The sequence below is a fragment of the Pongo pygmaeus genome, chromosome 4, assembly GCF_028885625.2.
Source record: "Pongo pygmaeus isolate AG05252 chromosome 4, NHGRI_mPonPyg2-v2.0_pri, whole genome shotgun sequence".
In the NCBI taxonomy this organism is placed as follows: Eukaryota; Metazoa; Chordata; class Mammalia; order Primates; family Hominidae; genus Pongo; species Pongo pygmaeus.
Genome location: NC_072377.2, coordinates 155,562,334 through 155,583,973, shown reverse-complemented (window position 1 = coordinate 155,583,973; position 21,640 = coordinate 155,562,334). Strand labels below are relative to the sequence as shown.

The following is a 21,640-nucleotide window of genomic DNA, read 5'->3' as shown; positions in this document are numbered from 1 at the left end:
TGTTTGTGTCCCTGCAAAATTCATATGTTGAAACCCAACCCCCATGGTGATGGCACTAAGAGGTGAAGCCTTTGGGAGGTGATGAGGTCATGAGGACTCTGCTCTCACGAATGGGATTAGTTTCCATGTAAAAGAGGCCTGAGGGAGCTTGTTTGTCTCTTCCACCATGAGGATACATAGAAAGTACCATCTATAGGTCGGGCACCGTGGCTCATGCCTGTAATCCCAACACTTTGGGAGGCCGAGGCAGGCCGATCACCTGATGTCGGGAGATCGAGACCAGCCTGACCAACATGGAGAAACCGCATCTCTACTAAAAATACAAAATTAGCCAGGCATGGTGGCGCATGCCAGTAATCCCAGCTACTCGGGAGGCTGAGGCAAGAGAATCGCTTGACCCCGGGAGGCGGAGGTTGTGGTGAGCCGAGATCGCACCATTGCACTCCAGCCTGGGCAACAAGAGCAAAACTCTGTCTCAAAAAAAAAAAAAAGTACCATCTATGAGGGACAGGCTCTCACCAGACACAAAACCTGCATGTGCGTTGAACCTCCCTGTCTCCAGAACTGTGAGCAGTAAATTTCTGTTGTTTCTGAATTACCAGTCTCAGGTATTTTGTTTGTTAGAGCCACCCAAATGTACTAAGACAGAAACCCCCTTCACCATTTCCCCCTGATGCCCTCCTCTAACTCTTACCTCTGTATTACAGTGCTACTCCTGGAAAGGTTTCTGTTCTCACTGTCTCAACTTCCTAACCTCCCACTCATTTCTTAACCTACAAAATACTATTAGGGCTGGGCATGGTGGCTCATACCTGTAATCCCAGCACTTTGGGAGGTGGAGGTAGGTGGATCACTTGAGGTCAGGAGTTCAAGACCAGCCTGGCCAATATGGTGAAACCCCATCTCTACTGAAAAAAAAAAAAAAAAAAAAAATATATATATATATATATATATATATATATATATAATTGCACCTCTGTTGAAACACCTCATATCATAGGACCTATCCAATCTCTCTTTTTTCCCCTTCTATTCTCCTTCCCCTCCTATTTAGTGTCTTCCAAGTTCTGCATTTAGCATCTCACTCTTCTAAGTCTGTATATTCTGATCCTATCTACTTGTACACCATTATCTACCATAGGGGTTAATCCCCCATACCCTAATATCAGACATAACATCTTTCCCAGGAATAGACTCAGATCTCCAACTGCATCCTGAATGTGTCCACCTGAATATCACAAGCACCTCAAATGCAACATGTCCAATACGAAATTCATGGTCTTATTTGTTATTCTTTGAATCTGATATTCAAAATCTGTTCTTCTCCTCTGCACTATCTGTGTGTAACCTACACAACTTCACCCATGTGCTGAAGCTAGAGCACTGGAAGTAAATTTGATTCTTCTCTTCCCTTTTCTGTTACTATATTCAAACTGTCTCGAAGGCCCATACATTCAGTGTAAGGCTTTTACCTGAGTTCTGAGTTTAACAGTTGCTCTTTAAAGAAAGACCTCAGACATGCACATTCTAGCACTTTATTGGAACTTGGTTGTGTACATCAATGAGATCACATCAAAGTAAAAGCAGCACTTTCACACAATAATATCCCGATATCTGTGCTATCTTCTTACATAATTTAATAAATCCCAAGATGCTCCTGATTTTGGTACTGAAGAGCTTGAGTGGTCCAGAAATATCTCTACATAAATATAAATCATCACATCTAAAATAACCATCATTGTTTTAGTAGGTCCCAAAAGTCCTGGGAACACCTCTTAAAATATAATTGCCGTAGGCTGGCTGCAGAGCTGGTGGGAGGGAGTGAAGGGGGTACACGTGGAGCTAATTACAGCAGGAGCTGGGCAGAGGGACACACACAAGGGGATGGGGGCCAGAGATCCTGAAAGCTGGGCAGGGAACTCAGTCACCCTGCATTTTCCAACATTGCTTGAGTGTCAAAGCTAACAGATGTGAGAGTCCAGTGCAGAAAGAAGCCCATCACCCCAACTCCCTTGGCAGTGCCCAAAGATGGCACAGCCTTCCTTCAGATTACACAGGGGCAGAGATTCTGGAATAGAGAAGGTTCTGGAAAGCTCTACCCATCATCCTCCAAACTGAGAAAACATGAAGGAAGATGAAGGAATGGCACCTTAAAGAAAATAACTTTGGGCCAAAGTGCTGCTGGCCCCTTGGAATGGGGACAGGGTGCTCTTGGCTTGGTTTGACCTGAGGGGCACTGGCAAAGTCTGCTCTGCCCCCAGTATCTCCCTCACCACCTTTAAGGCCATCATCAGCAATTAGGTTCTTTGGTTCTAGAAAGCTTCTCAGCACTCAGCATAACACCCTTATATCTGTGGTAGCTTTACTGCTCACAAACAGCTTTCACATCCACTAAGTCAGGTGGTTCTCACATCCCTATGAGGTAGAAAGGGCAGGGATCACCATCCCCATTTGAAAGATAAGGAACCTGGAACTCAGAGAGTTAGGTCCCTTGACCAAATTCACACAGCTGGCTCGTGGCAGAATCAAAACCAGAACTCAGGTCCATGCCCCAAAGTCCCTCCTGCTTCTTCTTTGAAGACAGGAAGAGGCTGGGGACGGGATGCCTGTCCTCATCCCTCACCCGGCCCTCTTGGGAGGCTCTCAAACAGCCCCACTGAGGATCGGATGAGTCCGCATGCGATAGATGATTACTGCAGTGGCTGGGCACAGCAACAACGAGGTCATGATGACAATGGTGGCCAGGATGATGAGGACAATAACCCAGATATCCAGGATGTGCTTGGGAAGCACGACTTCCATGGGGACTTGGCTGACTGCATCCATGTTGCTTCACTCTGCAATAGACAAGAAAGGAAGATCACTGTTGTGTACTCTGTCCCTGCCTCCCTGGTTAGAAGGAAACCCTCAGGAGTCAGAAGCCTGGGTCACTTACCAGATATGTAAACTTTAAGGTTCCCTGATTAGTAATTACAATGGCTTCATTTACTGAGGGCTTCCTATTGCCAGACCTGTGCTAGACACTTTATGTCTATTAACACATTCAGTCCTTACTTGAACCACTGGCCCTATAAGGCAGGGACTTTAATTATTGTTTTCTATTTCTTGGCCTTTACCTTCTGTTACACCCATTTTACAGATGACGACTCTAAAGTCTTAAAACACAAGATGTCATTAATTTGACCAAGAACGTGAACCCAGATGGGTGGGACTCCAAAGCCTTCCTGCTTAACTATTAAGCTACCATGCTACCAGTCTGTTCTCTCATCTGTAAAATGAGAGATGCATTGTTTTGTTCCTATACCCCTTCTCCCATTCTCCCCTTTCTGGGGAGAACCTACCTATTCTGTATGGTTTCGTTGGGACACTGACCTCAGCACAGGGATGGATATGTGCCCCAGAGTTGACCATTATAAATCTCCATAACCACAAATCAGAGTTAGGAAAGTGGCCCAGGCTAGGTCAACCAAAGTCTTCCCCACAGAGCTTTTATGCACAAGCTCTTGGGAAAGATGATCCTTTCTCCTGGGATTGCTAAATTGAAAGGATGTGAGTCTGGAGAAAATTGGCCTGAGGCTATCTCTCCCAAAAGTGGTGAGCCTGTCCTAGAGCTGGAAAGACAGATGGAGCCTCAGTGACCTCATGTGAGCACCTGAATCCAGCCAAGACTGATGCCATCTGCAACTCTAGACATCCCAGACATATGAGCCAATAATTCCCTGTTTTTGCTTAAGCAGTGTCCACTTGGTGTCTTTCACTGGCAGCTAAGAGTTCAGATGCATAAGGATGTCAATCAGCTGTTTCCAATCGTGTTCAATTCACTGAATCCTTAGTGTCTTAGTCATTTTTTAACAGCACCCTAGGTCAAAATAAATACTGAGCAGTTCCATTTATTAAGTAGTTAGGCTCAAACAATTTATTTATTTATTCCTTTTTAATTTTTCCATAAGTTACTGGGGTACAGGTGGTATGTGGTTACATGAGTAAGTTCTTTAGTGGTGATTTGTGAGATGTTGGTGCACCCATCACCCATGTATACACTGCACCATATTTGTAGTCTGCCCCTCTCCCACCCTTCCCCCCAAGTCACCAAAGTCCATATTATCATTCTTATGCCTTTGTGTCCTCATAGCTTAGCTCCCACATATCAGTGAGAACATACGATGTTTGGTGTTCCATTCCTGAGTTACATCACTTAGAATAATAGACTCCAATCTCATCCAGGTCACTGCAAATGCTGTTAATTCATTCCTTTTTATGGCTGTGTAGTATTCCATCGTGTGTCTATCTCACAGTTTCTTTATCCACTTGTTGATTGATGGGCATTTGGGTTTGTTCCATGATTTTGCAATTGTGAATTGTGCTGCTATAAACATGTGTGTGCAAGTATCTTTTTCGAATAATGACTTCCTTTGGGTAGGTACCCAGTAGTGGGACTGCTGGATCAAAAGGTAGTCCTACTTTTAGTTATTTAAGGAATCTCCACACTGTTTTCTATAGTGGCTGTACTAGTTTACACTCCCACCAGCAGTGTAGAAGTGTTCTTTGTTCACCACATCCACACCAGCATTTACTGTTTTCTGATTTTTTTTTTTTTATGGCCATTCTTGCAGGATTAAGGTGGTATCGCATTGCGGTTTCGATTTGCATTTCCCTGATCATCAGTGATGTTGATCATTTTTTCATATGTTTTTGACCATTTGTACATCTTCTTTTGAGAATTGTCTGTTCATGTCCTTAGCCCACTTTTTGATGGGATTGTTTGGTTTTTTCTTACTGATTTGTTTGAGTTCGTTGTAGATTCTGGATATTAGTCCTTTGTCAGATGTATAGATTGTGAAGATTTTCTCCACTCTGTGGGTTGTCTGTTTACTCTGCTGACTGTTCCTTTTGCCATGAAAAAGCTCTTTAGTTTAACTAGGTTCCAGCTATTTATCTTTGTCTTATTGCATTTGCTTATGGGTTCTTGGTCATGAAATCCTTGCCTAAGCCAATGTCTAGAAGAGTTTTTCCAAAGTTATCTTCTAGAATTTTTATAGTTTCAGGTCATAGAGTTAAGTCCTTAATCCACCTTGAGTTGATTTTTGTATGAGATGAGAGATGAGGATCCAGTTTCGTTCTGCTACATGTGGCTAGCCAATTATCCCAGCACCATTTGTTGAAAAGGGTGTCACTTCCCCATTGCATGTTTTTGTTTGCTTTGTTGAAGGTCAGTTTGCTGTGAGTATTCGGGTTTATTTCTGGGTTCTCTATTCTGTTCCATTAGTCTATGTGCCTATTTTTATACCAGTACCATGCTATTTTGGTGACTATGGCCTCATAGTGTAGTTTGAAATCAGGTAGTGTGATGCCTCCAGATTTGTTCTTTTTGCTTAGTCTTGCTTTGACTATGTAGGCTCTTTTTTGGTTCCATATGAATTTTGGAATTGTTTTTTCTAATTCTGTGAGGAATGATGGTGGTATTCTGATGGGGATTGCGTTGAATTTGTAGATCGCTTTTGGCAGTATGGTTATTTTCACAATACTTATTCCACCCATCCATGAGCATGGAATGTGTTTCCATTTGTTTGTATCATCTAGCAGTGTTTTGTACAAGGAAAACTACAAAATGCTGCTGAAAGAAATCATAGACGACACAATCAAACAACTTAATATGTATTTATGGCCTAACAACTTAGTAGCTGTTTGAAAAAAAAAATACATGCAAACTGAAAAAAAAAAGTTTTTATTTCATTCTTAACTAGTTACTAATGGAATATATGCACCTGCTGGACACTGTGTAACTTTTCAAACTTTGGAATAATATTGGACAATGCCATCCTCACTTATTATTCCACATTAATTTTTGCCCAGTACTTGCCATACCACGCAGCCACCAAAAAATCAACTTCAGGCTGGGTACAGTGGCTCACGCCTATAACCCCAACACTTTGGGAATCCAAGGTGGAAGGACTGCTTGAGCCTAGGAGTTCAAGACCAGCTTGAGCAATATAGTGAGATTTTAATTCTAATTTAATCTAATTTAATTCTAATTAGATTGGCATGGTGGCTTGTACCTGTAGTCCCAGCTACTTGGGAGGCTGAGGTGGAAGGATTGCTTGAGCCCAGGAGGTCCAGGCTACAGTGAGCCATGATGACACCACTGCACTCCAGCCTCGGTGACAGAGCAAGACCCTATCTCAAAAAAATTTTTTTAATCAACTTCATAAATTATAACATTAACAAAAGGCGTGTAGTAAGATTAGTGTTAAACTGTGAACTATCTTAAGCTAGTCATTTGTAAAGTGTCTGAGAGATGTTGTCAAATATCACTATTTCTGTCAAAAATCTTAAAAATCCTGCAGCACTCCCCTCCTTCTAGTGAGTTCACTGGGGTTCCCAGGACACTTCAGTGCACAGCTTGGGAACCATCAATGTAATACATTCCCTGCCCAGAGGGCGCAAGGCTGGAACTATCTCCTGCAGTTCCTTTCAAATGTAAGATCGATAATTCTGTGATTCTAGGTTCCAAGCAAAATTCCTAATTGCAATCCTATTTCCTATTCTTATCTAATCACTAACTTTTCCTTTCTAATGCCCTTGGCTCCATGTCCACTGTTGCCACCCTAAGTAAGGTATTGATCACCATACCCAAAGGAGAGTACCCAAGAAATACATACAAGGATGTTACTTTCTGCATTATTTGTTAAGGCAACAGACACAACAAGTGTCCACTAATAGTAAAATAAAGAAGGGTATATCTATATAATGGGATGCCATGCAACAATTTTCATGTGTTCATTCACTCACCCATTCATTCATTTAACAAGTATATAGTATTTACTCCACATCAATCATTGTTCCAAATGCATTACAAATATTAATTTACTTAATTAATACAGCTACTATGAAAAAACAGAATGGAGGTTCCTCAAATAACTGAAAATAGAGTCACTATATGATCTCAGTAATCTCACTTCTGGGCATATAACCAAAGGATTTGAAATCAGTATATCAAAGAGATTTCTGCACTCCCATGTTTATTTCAGCATTATACACAAGAGCCAAGTTATAGAATAAACCTAAGTGTCTATTAACCATGAATGGATAGAGATAATGTGGCATATACTCAATGGAATATTATTTAGCCTTAGAAAAGAAGGAAATTAGTGCCATTTGTGACAACATAGATGAACATGAGGACTTTATGCTAAAGGATATAAGCCAGGCACAGAAAGACAAATATCTCAAGTTCTCATTTATATATGGAAGATAAAAATATCAGACCCATAGAAGCAGAAAGCAAAGCCTCTGGTAGTTACCAGAGGCTGGAAGGTGGGGGGAATGGGGAGATATTGGTCAAAGGGTATTATGTTTCAGTTAGGCAGGAGGAATAAATAAGCACTGAGATAAAAAAATTAATTTATTTAATAGTCATTTAAGAGGAATCTGATCTGTAGTGAGCTCCAAAAGCTTTAAGTGGAAAAAATAAAAATAAAGTGCAGAACAGTGTGTATAGGATGATTCCTTTGGTTCAGATTTTGTAGAATTAAGTAGGTAAATAGGTGAGGATATATACAGGAAAATTACTTTCTGAGTGTACTCTCGAGAAAGTGTTAATAGCGGTTACCTTTTCGGGAGCTGGACTAGGAATAAGAGGTTTTGCTTTTCATTCTTCATTCATAAAACATGATTTTATGCCATTTGAATTTTCTCAACATGAGCATTTATTACTTCTAATTTTTTATTCCAACTGGGTTAAGGGGACAAAGAGGCTTTTTTTGTTTTTGTCTTAATAATTCTCCATCTTAAAAAGTAAAAACACACACATACAATTTTAAAATCAAATAAAATTAAGAGATGAGACTAGATCAGTAGTCACCAAATGCCATATACCATGGTAAGTGACCTTAAGACAGTATAAAAGAACACCAATTTCTGGGTCTCAATCCATACATACTGAATTAGATTCAAAGGGGATGAGGAGGAGCCCTTTTTTCCCATTGTCCAGGTGATTCCAACGTGCAGCCAGATTTGGGAACCTCTGGACTCAACAAATCTTTAAGACTCCTAAGGCATTTTCTGGCATTAAGATTTGGGAATTGATTCCCAGGTGCTCTGCAGCCAGGCTGGGCAGATCTGGGCAAGTTCCCAGATGAAGGAGAAGCCTCTGACAAAGCTCCCCAGGGCCATAGGATTATCTGCCGAGCTTGCAGAGGAGACAGAAGCACAGGCTGGCCCTGTCTCGGCCTAGGAAATGGAGTAACTTTCTCCAAGGTCTAAGACACAGAAGCATGAGTCACAGGAGACTGAAACGGTTAGAGGACTGGGGGCGGGATAAATCATTCTTTGCGGTCTCCTGACTACATCAACAGCTAGCTGCCTTAGACTAAGGGAACCCCACAAGAGCCCTTTCCTGTAAACCCATTAACATCAAACAGTCTTCTTGACTTCAAATGCCAGGAATACATAATCACCCTGGCTGATTTTCATAAGCAAAGCCTGTCAGATACAGGAACTCAGGCTTCAGGACTCATCCACAATCAAGAATCCTGGAACATTAAAGCTAGAATGAGTGCCATTTCACAGATGGTGAAACTGAGGTCCAGGGGGTCTTCTCCCTCCTGCAATCTTACTCCTTAAGGGAATAATCATTCAAATATATAGATCTGATCATGTCACTGCCCCTAACTAAAACAAAACAGAACGAGTAGATGAATAAATGAAATTCTTCTGTAACCTGTATCCTAGACTGTACCAATATTACTCTTTTGCAAATGAAATTGTTTTTCTAACCCCAATACCCAACAGCTAAAGTAAGGCTGCTCTAGTAGAGCCTGGAAAGTGGGGGCCTGGCAGGGGAAGCGTGCAGTCCTACCTACCCAGCAGAGCTGAATACATATCCTCAGAGACCCTAAGCACTAGAGATGAGGGTGCCCACCCCCTTCACATATGCAATTCAAACTAAAAATAATACTACACCATAACACACAAACTTTACATGTTATGAAATTAAAGTCGTTTCTTTCTTCTAACTGAAAAAATCGGAAAAAACTTTTCCTAGCTGTCTTTTGGCATGCCTGCTCAGTGCAGTGGGCTTACTTGGCAGGGCAGTGCTACTATTCAGTTCCCCTCGACCCCCTGGGCTCCTCAGAACATAGTGTGAAAGCCACAGGTTGCAATGTTCTCCAAGGGCCCTTCCAGAGCTACTATTCCAAGATTCTAAGGCTGGCCATAGATGTAGTTGGGTGTCAGAGGGCACAGGGAGCTCCATCTCCCTGTTTCACTCTTCTCAAAACTCAAACGTGTCCTTTACTGCACTGTTCTTTCCCACGTAACATGGGTTCCAGTCGCTTCCACCTCTCCCTACTATCAAAGAAAAATTTTGTCTCCCAAGTAAGAGCTAAGCAAACCATACCTTCAGCATCTTTAATTGCACACTAGAAATATTTGCTTGAGAAAAAACAGGACTCTAAGCTTCTCCTAGCTGACTTCTATTTGACCTCTCTGGCATGAGTGCATAAAACCTTGTTTCTTGGTATGTCTAATATAATAGTCACAGATTAATTTATCATTTGCCTCACAGATATATTGCTTGATATTTCTGATTAATGGTTCATGTTGGATATGGCCCAAACCATTTATGTCACAAATTTATGCCTATCACTGATAAGAATATGATGTTTTTATAACCACAGGAAGTAAAACATCAGTCAGATCTAAACTCTCATTATTTTGAACCAGCATACTTTATCTGCTATTTGCCTCCTTAGCAAATAATAAACTTTGACATATGTTCAATATAAGTTTGTCTAAGAAACTGCACGGAAACCACCGTGAGCTCACCAGCAGAAAAGCCACTAGTACCAAACATGCCATCCCATCAGATCACAGGCCCTATACCACCAGCCCTGTGAACTGGACACATCATTGCTCCTCCTCAGTCCATGGGGGTTAAGTAACTTAGCCAACTGAATGGAAAAGTCAATGATCCCAAAATGACTATTTTGTGTCCACTAACAAGACCAAATGTAAGGTGGGGGGAAAAACAATGTAGTTTCTACAAAAGAGGAAAAAAACTTTTTTCTTTTTTTTTCCTTTTTTTTTCTTTTTGAGACAGAGTCTCGCTCAGTTGCCCAGGCTGGAGTGCAGTGGCGTGATCTCAGCTCACTGCATCCTGTGCCTCCCAGGTTCAAGCAAACCTGTGCCTCAGCCTCTTGAGTAGCTGGGACTACAGGTGTACACCACCACACCTGGCTAATTTTTGTATTTTTTGTAGAGATAAGGTTTTGCCATGTTGCCCAGTCTGGTCTCGAACTCCTAGCCTCAAGTGATCCGCCCACCTCAGTCTCCCAAAGGAGAGTGACCACACCTGGTCAAATTTTACTTTTCCAAAGGTAGAAAATTCATCCCCTCTATTATGTACTCCACTTGATCCAGTTTAGGCAGGCAAAGGGAAGCCCTAATGCCTGATTAGGAAACACCAAGTTTTACTTCTGGGACCATTTTTCTTAAGCAATTAAAAGTTCTTTTGCAAAGAAAGAATCATTGTTTCAGCCAATCCCACCATTTGGCAAGTTTTCTAGTTATATAAAAATTATATAAATTTCATAAATTAAAATTTCCTACAAGTTGATAGTTTTAGGGTAACTGGATTCAAGGCAACAAGCCTGTGTTATCTACTCGCCAGACTCTCTAGCAGCAACTTTTTCCTCTCTGACAGGACAATACTGTTTTTATTTTTGGTTCAGTATTATCATGATAAGTAGCTCTGTCCAGGATATTCATTCATTTATTCATATGTCAAGTACTTGGTATTTGCAAGACACTCTCTCAGGACTTAACTATTACTTACTCCTTATGACTCTGTGCTTCAAGAAGCACAGGAAAGTGAAATACCACTTCCCTTATTTCCTCCAACACAGGATCACATGAGCCAGCATTTGCTTAACAAATTGTATTTGTTTAAATTTGTAAAAACAAAAATAAATTGTTTTATTTCACAAATTTGTATTATTTGTATTTGCTTAACAAATCCCATTCATTAACTTATTAAAACTTCACAAAAATCCTATGTGGGGATTTTACAGCTATGAAAACTAAAACTGAGAGAGGTTAGCCAGCCATTGATCATAAAGCTAAGTGAACAGGATTCAAACTCAGGAATCCTGATTCTGCACTTACAGCTACACTACAGCTACCTCCAAAGAGTCCACACAGACCCAGTGTATAAGCATGGAGTATACCAGACCCACAGCTTTCTTCTAAGTCCAGGTCAAACATTGTTTTTAGCTGAAGGCCATTCCATATTTAGAGAATTAAGAAGAGATATGCAATCTATAAAGATCAGGACTTCCGATTCTGGTAATGGTGAACTAGACAATTTGGACTAGTCCTTTTACTGAAGACAGCTAGAAAAGTGGGACCAAAAAAACCTGATGGAAGGCACTAAGAGCTAACGAAATAATGAAGAATTACCAGTCTTTATTGCTTGAGAAAAAGCAGGACTCTAAGCTTCATGCAGGTTTTTTTGGTCCCACTTTTCTGGGAGAAGGCAAAAATCCAGGGAGGAGAGCCTGTCATTTTCCCCTATCAGAGAATGGAGACTAAGCAGTACTGACTCAGGAGACTAAGGGGACAAAAGTTGGAGTCCAAGACTGCCAAGAGAGGGAGAGTAAAACTTCTGCACTTTGAGCTTGGCCTTAAAAAGCACCCTTAGTGCTAAAGATGAACTGGAAGTATACCAGTCCTCCCAGAGACTATAACTCAGCTTTGCATTATCATAGCTCCTGAAATTAAATTAAGGAATCTCCAGGTGCTTGGCAGAAGCAAATATACATCCTCTCTGGAGGCAATATCATCATGATAGGTCTCAAATTATGTTTTGTTTACAAATATAATGTCCAACACATAACCAAAATTAATCAAGAATGCAAAAAGACAGGATGATAAAAACAAAATAATCAGAAACAACAGACAATAGAAAAAAAAGTCTACCGGGGCTCCAGATATTGGAGTCATCAGACAGACACATAGTTCAAATAACTTTGCTTACTATGTTCAAGGAGGGAAAAACTCCAAGTTTGAGAATTTTGACAAAGAATTTGAAATTATAAGAAAGAATAAACAGATTTTTTTTAAAGAATCAAATAGAGGTTACAAGTGGTGGCTCACACCTGTGATCCCAGCACTTTTGGAGGGAAAGGCAGGTGGATCACTTGAGCTCAGGAATTCAAGATCAGCCTAAGCAACATGGCAAAATCCCATTTCCACAAAAAAAATTTTAAAATTAGCCGGGCATGGTGTGCACCTGTAGTCCCAGCTACTCAAGAGGCTGAGGTGGGAGGATCACTTGAGCCCAGGAGGCTAGGGGTGCAGGGAGCCATGACTGGGCCACTGCACTCCAGTCTGGGTGAAAGAGTGAGACCCTGTCTCAAAAAACAACAACAACAAAGAGAACCAAATAAAAATTCTAGAACTGAAAAATATAATAGAAATTTAAAATTCAGTAGATAGGCTTAAAAAATCAGTAGATTAGCCATAGTTACAGAGAGAATTAGTAAACTGGAAAAAAGATCAGGGGAAAATACTTAGAATGAAGTAAGGATAAACAAAAGGATGGAAAATACAGAAAAAGAAATAGGTAAGAGAGATAGAGGAAACAGTGACAAGGTACAACATAAATATATTGGAGTATCAGAAGGAGAAAAGAAAGAATGAAGCAGAACAATATTGGAATAAATAATAACAGAATTTTCCAAAACTGATGAAAGACACCAATTTGCATACTAAAGAAGTCCCATGAACTCCTAGCAGAATACATAAATTGGAATCCATAATTAGAAATATAGTAAATCTGGCCAGGTACGGTGACTCATGCCTGTAATCCCAGCACTTTGGGAGGCTGAGGTGGGCAGATCATTTGAGGTCAGGAGTTTGAAACCAGCCTGGCCAACATAGTGAAACCCTGTCTCTACTAAAAATACAAAAATTAGCCAGGCGTTGTGGCACACATCTGTAGTCCCAGCTACTTGGGAAGCTAAGGCAGGAGAATCATTTGAACCCAGGAGGTGGGGGTTGCAGTGTCCCAAGATGGCGCCACTGCACTCCAGCCTGAGCAACAGAGTGAGACTCCATTTCAAAAAAAAAAGAAAAGAAATATAGTAAATCCACTGAGATCCAAAGATAAAGAGAAATAAGACAGAATATCTTTAAATGAGAAACAATTAGATTGACAACCAACTTCTCAACAGAAACAATGGAACTTAAAAACAGCAGAATGATCTCGTCAAAGAGGTGAACAGAAATAACTGCCAAGAATAATGGTGCAATAAGACATTTTCAGGCTAGGTGCAGTGGCTCACAGCTGTAATCCCAGCACTTTGAGAGGCCAAGCCAGGCGGATCATTTGAGGTCAAAAGTTCAAGACCAGTCTAGCCAACATGGTGAAACCTGTCTCTACTAAAAATACAAAAATTAGCCGGATGTGGTGGCACACATCTGTAATCCCAGCTACTCGGGAGACGGAGGCAAGAGAATCGCTTGAACCCAGGAGACAGAGGTTGCAGTGAGCCAAGACTGCACCACTGCACTCCAGCCTGGGCAACGACGCGAGACTCCATCTCAAAAAAAAAAAAAAAAAAAGACATTTTCAGAAAAAAAAATACAGAATTAAAGTATTTAAGAGCAATAACAAATAAATTCTTGAAGAAACAGAATTAAAGTATTTTGATTTTCTTGTATTGCCTAAGAAAGGGCAGAAGAACCAAGTCATATTAGACCTTGTTAAATCAAGGATGCATATTGTAATCTCTATGGCAGCCACTAAAAATATCAGTCAAAGAGTGCATAATTTCCAGGGGAAAACAGGAGAGGAGAAAAACAACAACAAATACTTAAAATAGAGGGGACAAATAGAAAGCATAGAGAAACATGGTAGATTTAAACCCAAACTAACAAGGACCGTTAGGGTATATACAAATAAAGATAAAATATACACATACATATATATTTTTTATAAGAGACACATGAGGATTAGAAGGGTTGAAAGTCAAAGGATACAAATGAAACACTGTGTAACCATGAATCACATATGCTGGTAGCCCCTTACTAGTATAAGGCCAAGTACACTTTTAGGCAGAAAGTATTACTAGAGATACCAGAAAGGTAAAGTGATTTTCTATTTTTAGGTACCTAATCTCAGAATTATAAGGAGAAATAGACAAATCTACAATTATAGTGGGAGATTTCAAGATGTATCTCTCAGATCTTGTGAGGAAAGGCAGGATGAGCAGAATAGATGTTATCAACAAAGCCCAGAGTTGATGAGATACATGATGTGTTGGAAGCATATGGAGCCCTGGTGGCTTTGGCAAGAGGTTTAACCTCTTTGAGCTTTAGTTTCCTCATTTGTAAAATGGAAATAATAACTAATAATTGTAACCACTTCATAGGGATGCTCTGGAGGTTAAATGAGCTAATGCACATAAAGCACTTAGGACAATGCCTGGTATACAGTAAGGGCTTCACAAAGTTAAGCTGAGCTAGTGAACCCAGCATCGTTCCTAAATCACAAGGTCAAGAGATCGAGACCATCCTGGCCAACATGGCGAAACCCTGTCTCTACTAAAAGTACAAAAATTAGCTGGGTGTGGTGGTGCATGCCTGTAGTCCCAGCTATTCGGGAGGCTGAGACAGGAAAATCGCTTGAACCCAGGAGGTGGAGGTTGCAGTTAGCCAAGATCACGCCACTGCACTCCAGCCTGGTGACAGAGTGAGACTCCATATCAAAAAAAAAAAAAGGAATTCAAAGCCTCCGCCATTAGTTAGGGTGCCGTGACTGCTTCGTGACTGATCTGGGCCAATGTAGGAAACCACAGTGAAAAGTTTTTTTAAGTAAAAAAATTTTAAGCTGTCCCCAGCTTGAACCTCCCACCGGAAACTTACACCCTCCACATCCGAGCTGCAGCTAACAGTCAACTTTTGAGAGCTTGCCAATGGTTATCCAACCGGTTTTACTGCCAGAGTTCACTGAGGAAGAAGGCAATAAAAGAAGTGACTGCCTGCTGGCAGGCAAGCTTAATTATCTCAAAGTGGGAGACAAGGCAGATAGAGGCAGGTGGCTTCCTGCAGGTGTGGTCTTAGCCCAGCACTGCCAGAGCTCTGGGCAGACCATGCTGCTGCTGTTTTGTTTCCACCAGCCACGGTGGCCAGAGAGCAGACAACTATAACCAGCTCCAAGTCACTGATGCTGAGGCATCCAAAGATACATGACTCTTCAAGTATTTTGCAGAATGTGAACAAGGCTGATGGTTCCCAGGGCACAGGACTAGAGGGTTTGCCAGCGTTGTCCACCTTATAGGACCCCTTCCAAAAAGTCTCCACCCTCAGAAGATGCTGCTGAGGTTGTCAAAGAAGAAGGGAACATTTAAGCCAGAGAGGGCAATTCAAGTTCCTAGATGGGGCCGCACTGGCCACTTTGTAGCCTGGGGAACCTAACAACTGTGTCACAGGGGCTGATCCCACTTGAAGACCTTTGTGTTTGCTGTTCCTTCTCAGAATGCTCTTTTCTTCCCCAGTCCATTGTCTCAATGTCCATGACCTCAATCTAAATGTTACGTTTTAGTAAAGTTTTTCCGGACCCACTCTGTTAAACTATCACTCTTATCTTGTTTTATTTTCTGCATATGCTTTTCACAATCTAAAATTAGTTTGTTTGTTGCTTGTTTTTATTGGCTTTTTTCCTATCAGGCTAAAGATCCATTTGCTCCCTCAAATGCAAGCACAGAGAGAGCAGAAGCCTCATCTCTTGTGTATTGCTGCGTCCTCAGCACCTATCACAGGGCCTGGCATATCATAAGTGCCAACAAATATGAAATCAATGAAGAAATGAATATGGGAAGATTATTTCAGATGTGAGCTCACTCGTGGAACCTAATTGACTGAAGAGGTCCAGAAAGAATCCTCATCCCTGCAAAAGTCCCAGTGATTCTAAAAGTCAGAACCCTATCTCCAAAATAACATGACATCCTCTGATTTTATCATTTTCTGGGCTCTTTGTACATTCAGGAAGGATTATGGAGGCCTCTTTCTTCCCCAGCCCACCCTGTACATACCAGGCAGAAGAGAACTGGCCTTTCAGAATGAAGTCCTCTAGGATTCCCACTTGTTGATTTCCTTGGGCTGATAAGCTCAAATTCGAGTTCTGACACCATGTGCTCAGGAGCTGGGGACTGAGGTGGGGAGGAGGGACCAGGGGTGAGGGGAGCAGTGTTGTTGCCCAAGATGTGAATCTTTCTGTTCTTAGACGAGGACAGGGAGGCTGATAAAAGTGGGAGCAGGTTTCCCATGCCAAGTCCAATATGAGAAGTACATACCAGCTTCACATTTACTCTTGGAAGTATTTCTCTTCCCATTGTGTAATAGCCTCAAACATTTACCAACCCAGCACAGTCATTTCACCAGGGACCTTTGGTCCAAATAAAGGGGCCAGAGGAAGGAATGGACGGGACATACAACTACCAAAAATGTGAAATGAATCAAATCACAGCCTTTTCTCCAATGACCCAAAGTCCCTAAGGAGCACTCTGTTCTCATTTCACCCCAACTGGCCCTTGTCTCTCCAACTTCCTAACAGGCTACAGGCCTGCCTGAGTTTCCATCTGCTCCTCTGTGGCTGGAAAAATGGAAAAACACCAGGATATTTCAAAGAGATCGGAACACAGCCAGAGCTGTGTAAGACCGCACGTACCATCTGACCCAGCCGGTAACAGAGTCTTAGAAACCAACAGAGAGCTAGCAGAGGAGAAACCCAGGCCAAATCTCCAGCATCCTGTTTAAGGCACTACTATCCATCATTGCTATTTGCCAGTGACTAAGTGCCTGCTGTGTGTCGGGGTAACAAAGGAGACTGTCCATGAAAGGGGCTGGCAGGGTGCTCCGTGACAGAGCTGCAAGAGCACCAGGCGGTGGTAGTGCCTTGCCTCAATGTGTGAGCCTCAACAGGTCACTCTCCCAAAGTGGGCCTCGTGTGTGTAAGGCAGAATAATGCCCACCACCACCACCACCAAAGACATCTATGTCCTGGTCCCCAGAATCTTGAATATGATCCTATATAGTGGGTCACTAGCAAGAAACATATCCAATCAGCCAGTCAGAGTGCAAATCAATAAAATAAGGAAGCTCTATCTATACACAACTAAGCAATTTAAAGTATACGGTTTAGACGTGGAATCTAGCTTGCTGTTGTTTAATGTGCCAGGCAATTATACTTCTGAGCAGTTACTCTTCCTAACTACCTAATTCTTAGCCTTTACTGCTAGACGTCTCCATTATCTCTTGAGGTTCACCTTCTGTCTCCCTAGTGAGTTGGAAGGGTACTAGGTCTCTAGGATCCACTAGAATAGTGACTATCAAATTCTCACTTAACTTCTCTCAGGTCACCCTGAAAGTAAGTGACAGAGGCAAGATCTGAACCTAGTTCCCCCCAATTCCAATGAAGTTCAGAGAATAGGCCCTGGAGCCAGGGTGCCTGTGTTCAAATTACAGCTCTGCCACTTACTTTCCGTGTGATCATGGGTGAGTCACTCTCTCTGGACCTCAGTTTCCTCATCCATAAAATGGAGGTGATGACAGTCCCTCCCTAATAGGATTGTGGTAAAGCCTTAATGAGTTAATACAAGTAAAATGCTTAGAGTCATGCCTAGCTTATAGTAAGTACTCAGTAAATGGCAAGTATGATCATTATAACACCATTCCGCTTACTGGGCCAGTCAGGGTTGGGGAGGACAAGGCAGGGTGTGGCAATGCCAACACTTACTCCTATACTTCAATAAACTGTGTTTGTGAGTACACGTGCCCATTTTTTATACCACCGTCACACCCAACCAAGATATCCTCTTTCCTTGGAGGTATTTCCTTTGCATGTTTTAATCCATAGAGAAGAAATGGAGGCACAACGTTTAAAGGATTGGCATATGGCTGGGAAAGCATCTGAGGCTGTGACTGGCCCTTATCCCCTTGGTCTGTCACCCCCAAAGGCCCAGGATCTGACCTGACCACAGGCCCCCAGAGTGTCTCATTTGTTTTGCATCTCTAACACCTCACCGCAGCTCAGTGGTTCTCTGGCTGTTCTCTGGGACTCCCCAGATCTTTAGTGTCAGGGAGCCACAGTTCTGAGGTTCGGAGAGGTCAGTTGTGGGAGAGTTCATGAAGCATGACTTGTAACCCCCACAGCATGATTCACAGTCCCAGGACAGCTGGGAACAGGAGGTCCCGGCTGGAGCAGGAAAACACTTTTTGGTTTTTTTCGGTTGTCACTGCAGAAGCACATGATGTCCTAAAGCTCAGCTGTGCTGCCTTGCGTGTGTCTAGATGGCTGCTGTGCGGCCTGCATAAACCAAAGAGCATGTCATGCTCAACCACAGACAAACAAACATCTGTTCCACTCCCGTGTCTTCATTTTACAGATGGGGAAGACAAGCGCCAGAGAGGGGAAATGCCTCCATTAAGGTAACTCAGAGGGTCTCCTAACCCCCAGAGAACCCGTTCCCACTCCCACCTCCACCTCATTCAGGCATCCCCAATCCTTCCAAACTATGTGGCCACTGCAGTAGCAGCACACATCATAGCAGATGTTCAAGGAATCTCTGATACTTGTGTGATTGCGCAGCCTTCACCACCATACCCTGGAGCTTTGAGGACCTTAGTATTCACCACAGATGAACCAGAGACTCCTCAGCCCCCAGGTGCAGCAGGATTCCAGCTGGTCCAGAAGAAACAAGTGCAGCTGCATGAGTAAGAGCCCAGCCTGGCCCTCAATCAGAAAAACAGCCCCTGAGGTTTGTTTCAATTTGTGGGGGGGCGGGGGGGTTACACCTTTCATCCTTTCACTCAGTACGTATGTATGGAGCACCTACTGTTAGCCAGGCCCTGTGCCAAGAGCTGAGGATGCCTCAGAGATGACGATAGACAGGCAGTCCCTACCCTCAAGAAACTGGCATGGGGGAGAGTAGGGAGCAAAACAACCGGCAACTGGAACAACTACGTCCTCAGGAAAGGGACAGCTAACCAGCAGGAGGGTGCTTGAAGGAAGGCTTCTTTCCAAGATACTTTGCTCATGTCCTTTCTCGTTTGCTTTCTGCACGCAGAAAATGTTTTCCCAATTTCACTGATGGAAAAACAAGGATGGTGAAGCAGCTAGTGACAGAACCAGGGCTGGAACCCGCCACTCCTGACTCCAAACTCCTGGCGCCTTCTACACGGGGCCTCGAGAAAAGCGGGACAGGTAAGTGCAAAGACCCAAACCCAGCGCAGCGCCCAAGCAGGTGCTCAGGCCCGGGCGCTGAACCCTGACGCTGGGCCTGGAGAGCCAGGAGGTGGCAGTCTGCCCGAGGAGGAGGCTTCCCGAGAAGGCAAGGGCAGGGGACCCGGAGAGAAGCCAGTCTCCGAGTGGGGCTGGGGCTCGCCCACCCAAGCTCCGCCTCCCCCAGGCCCAAAATTCTGTGCACTAGGAGGCTGGAACTTAAGAGCTGACAGCGGGAGAAAAAGGAGGAGGGGTGAGGGCAAGAAATACAAAAGTGATGAAAAGGGAGAAATGGGGAGGAGAGAATGGACATAAAGAAGAACGTTGGGAGCCCTGGGAAAGGGGCCGTACTACAGGTAGGTCGCGAATCCGAAGAGCTCCGCTCTGCCAGAGCCCCACAGACAATCCCCCGGTGGCCCCACTCACCCCAGATGGCGGCGAGTCTGCGGAAAGTTCCTGAGGCAGGGATGGCTCGGTGCTTCTCAGGGCCCCCAGGACTGCACGGGATCTGGCGGCTGGAAGCGACCCCCAGTCCTGGAACCTCAGCCCCAGGTAGCTCCTGGAACGTGCCCCCGCTCCTCCGAGCCCCGGGAGGCGGGAGCGCGCAGGAGCGGCCGGGACGCGCTGCTGGCTCTGGAATGCGCGGCTGCTGGGGACCGCCCCCGGAACGCCCCGGCCCGAGGCCCCGGCAACTCCAGCTCAGCTCCTCCTCCAGCGTCCCCTGCGGGCTGCGTGCGGGGAGAAAGGAACCTGCGAGAGAAAGGAGAGACCAGGGCGTCTCGGGCTCCCCTCCCACCTTGCCACACACTCGCCGCGTAGCCGCGGACAAGTCACTTGGCTTCTCGAGGGTCTCCCCTCTCTGGATTGTAAACCGAGAGGGTTGGCCTAAAATGGGATATAGCCATATCCCATGGCTATAGAGTAGACATGGGAAAGAAAGCCTAGCAACTACGTTTGGACAGAGGAGCCGGGACTCAGATCCTGCTTTGCGATGTCCGAAGTGTAGGGTCCTTCGGAGGCTTTGCCTCTCTGTTTCATTCTCTGTAAAGTGGGAAAGGTAACACCTGTCTCCCAGTCCTGTTGTGAGGATTGGTTTAGAGGACCAGTGTGAAGCTGGTTGGTTCTCTGCCATAACATGACTTGGAGCATCCTGTTTATTTTGTGGTAACAATGAAATAGCCCAATCCAAGGTGATCAAGAGCCCATTAGAATCCAGCATCTGAGAGGCTTCCCACGCCACTGAGGGTGGCCCAGCTTCCTCTGGGAATGGCAGGACAATGGCAATTCTGTAATCTTCTGCCCCCTCTATGTCATCCATGGAGTGAGGGGGGACTCCCGTCCCATCTTGGCACCCACACTTTTTAACTCACAGTAGTTTTCTTTAATCTTACTCTTCTGAAAAAAAGGAGCACAAGCCTTGACTATCAGTGAGACCTTGAGCAGTCTTGGAGCTCAGTAGTGTTTTGGAGGGTTTGGAAAGAGCCATACTGCCTTCCCCAGGCCTAAATTTGATGTGGTGTAGGCCCCGAACTTAGAACTTACTCCCTGCTGTTTCCTCTGATTCAGGGATGAGGTCAGCAGAAATGACCTCTATATCATCATTATCACATGCCAGTTTCTTAAGTGAAGGACAGGGAGGATGAAGGGGATTCACATAAGAAATGATCTGACAAAAACCCTAAGGGCTGTCACTCAACAACATGTTTTATTCAAAAGAGATAGTGTGGGAACCTAAAAACAAGGACAACCCAATTCTGAATAGTTTAATACAAAACTCTCATTTAATAGTAAAAAAAGAGTTGAAGGAGGACAATTTTTTTTTTTTGAGACGGAGTCTCGCTCTGTCACCCAGGCTGAAGTGCAGTGGCACGATCTTGGCTCACTGCAACAGGAGGACAATCTTAATACGACGTTTTCCCTGGTTAGTGAAGGGGATGAGAGTTCTTTTGGGTGGACAACTGGTAACTCCATATGCCCTGCTGTGAACATTGGCTTCCCTCTGGGACAAGGCAGAAGCTCAGGCCTGGAGCCAGCTGAGGCCTGGTCTCCCTTTCCATTTAGCAGTTTATTAGTAGCTCTTTAATATCGACTTGCCCTGGGACCCTAAAAGCAAGCCAGAAATAAAGTATGAATCCCCACAGGAACATACCATGTTAAGTCTGCTGCCTCGGCTGGACTGATTTTGCTAAGACAGCACTGAAGGGAAGAATAATGGATGCTGTGTTGGGATGTAGGAGCGGGGGAAATAGTCAATTTCAGCAACAAGCTTTTGTTACAGCAAAAGCCAGGAAACAGCTCACAACTTCCTTGGTCCTCTATTACAACCACTCCAAAGAGAAAACCATCAGGACCTGAAAG

The 21,640-nt window shown here is 43.6% G+C and overlaps 3 protein-coding genes across 3 annotated transcripts in view; 1 reads left to right on the top strand and 2 right to left on the bottom strand.

Annotated features, from left to right (window-relative positions):
- Positions 1 to 1,521: 1,521 nt before the first annotated feature.
- Positions 1,522 to 19,847, bottom strand: SMIM3 (small integral membrane protein 3). Its single transcript, XM_054487834.2, has 2 exons — positions 19,709 to 19,847; positions 1,522 to 2,837 (listed from the first exon to the last, which is right to left on the bottom strand). Exon 2 carries the CDS (start codon positions 2,824 to 2,826, stop codon positions 2,644 to 2,646), a length of 183 nt encoding a protein of 60 aa, XP_054343809.1. The 5' UTR covers positions 2,827 to 2,837; positions 19,709 to 19,847; the 3' UTR covers positions 1,522 to 2,643.
- On the bottom strand, positions 17,883 to 20,600 carry LOC134739553 (uncharacterized). Its single transcript, XM_063664586.1, has one exon. It carries the CDS (start codon positions 20,598 to 20,600, stop codon positions 19,095 to 19,097), a length of 1,506 nt encoding a protein of 501 aa, XP_063520656.1. The 3' UTR covers positions 17,883 to 19,094.
- The window catches only part of DCTN4 (dynactin subunit 4), a 64,415-nt gene continuing 61,905 nt past the window's right edge, over positions 19,131 to 21,640 (top strand). Inside the window, exon 1 of the mRNA XM_054487832.2 lies at positions 19,131 to 19,264. The gene's annotated coding sequence lies outside the window, so the exon portion shown is untranslated. The remainder of the gene's footprint in view (positions 19,265 to 21,640) is intronic.

Bases quoted from the DNA above. Each gene is read 5' to 3' on its own strand.
- SMIM3 (XM_054487834.2), bottom strand. From the start codon at position 2,826: ATGGATGCAGTCAGCCAAGTCCCCATGGAAGTCGTGCTTCCCAAGCAC.
- LOC134739553 (XM_063664586.1), bottom strand. From the start codon at position 20,600: ATGGATGACATAGAGGGGGCAGAAGATTACAGAATTGCCATTGTCCTG.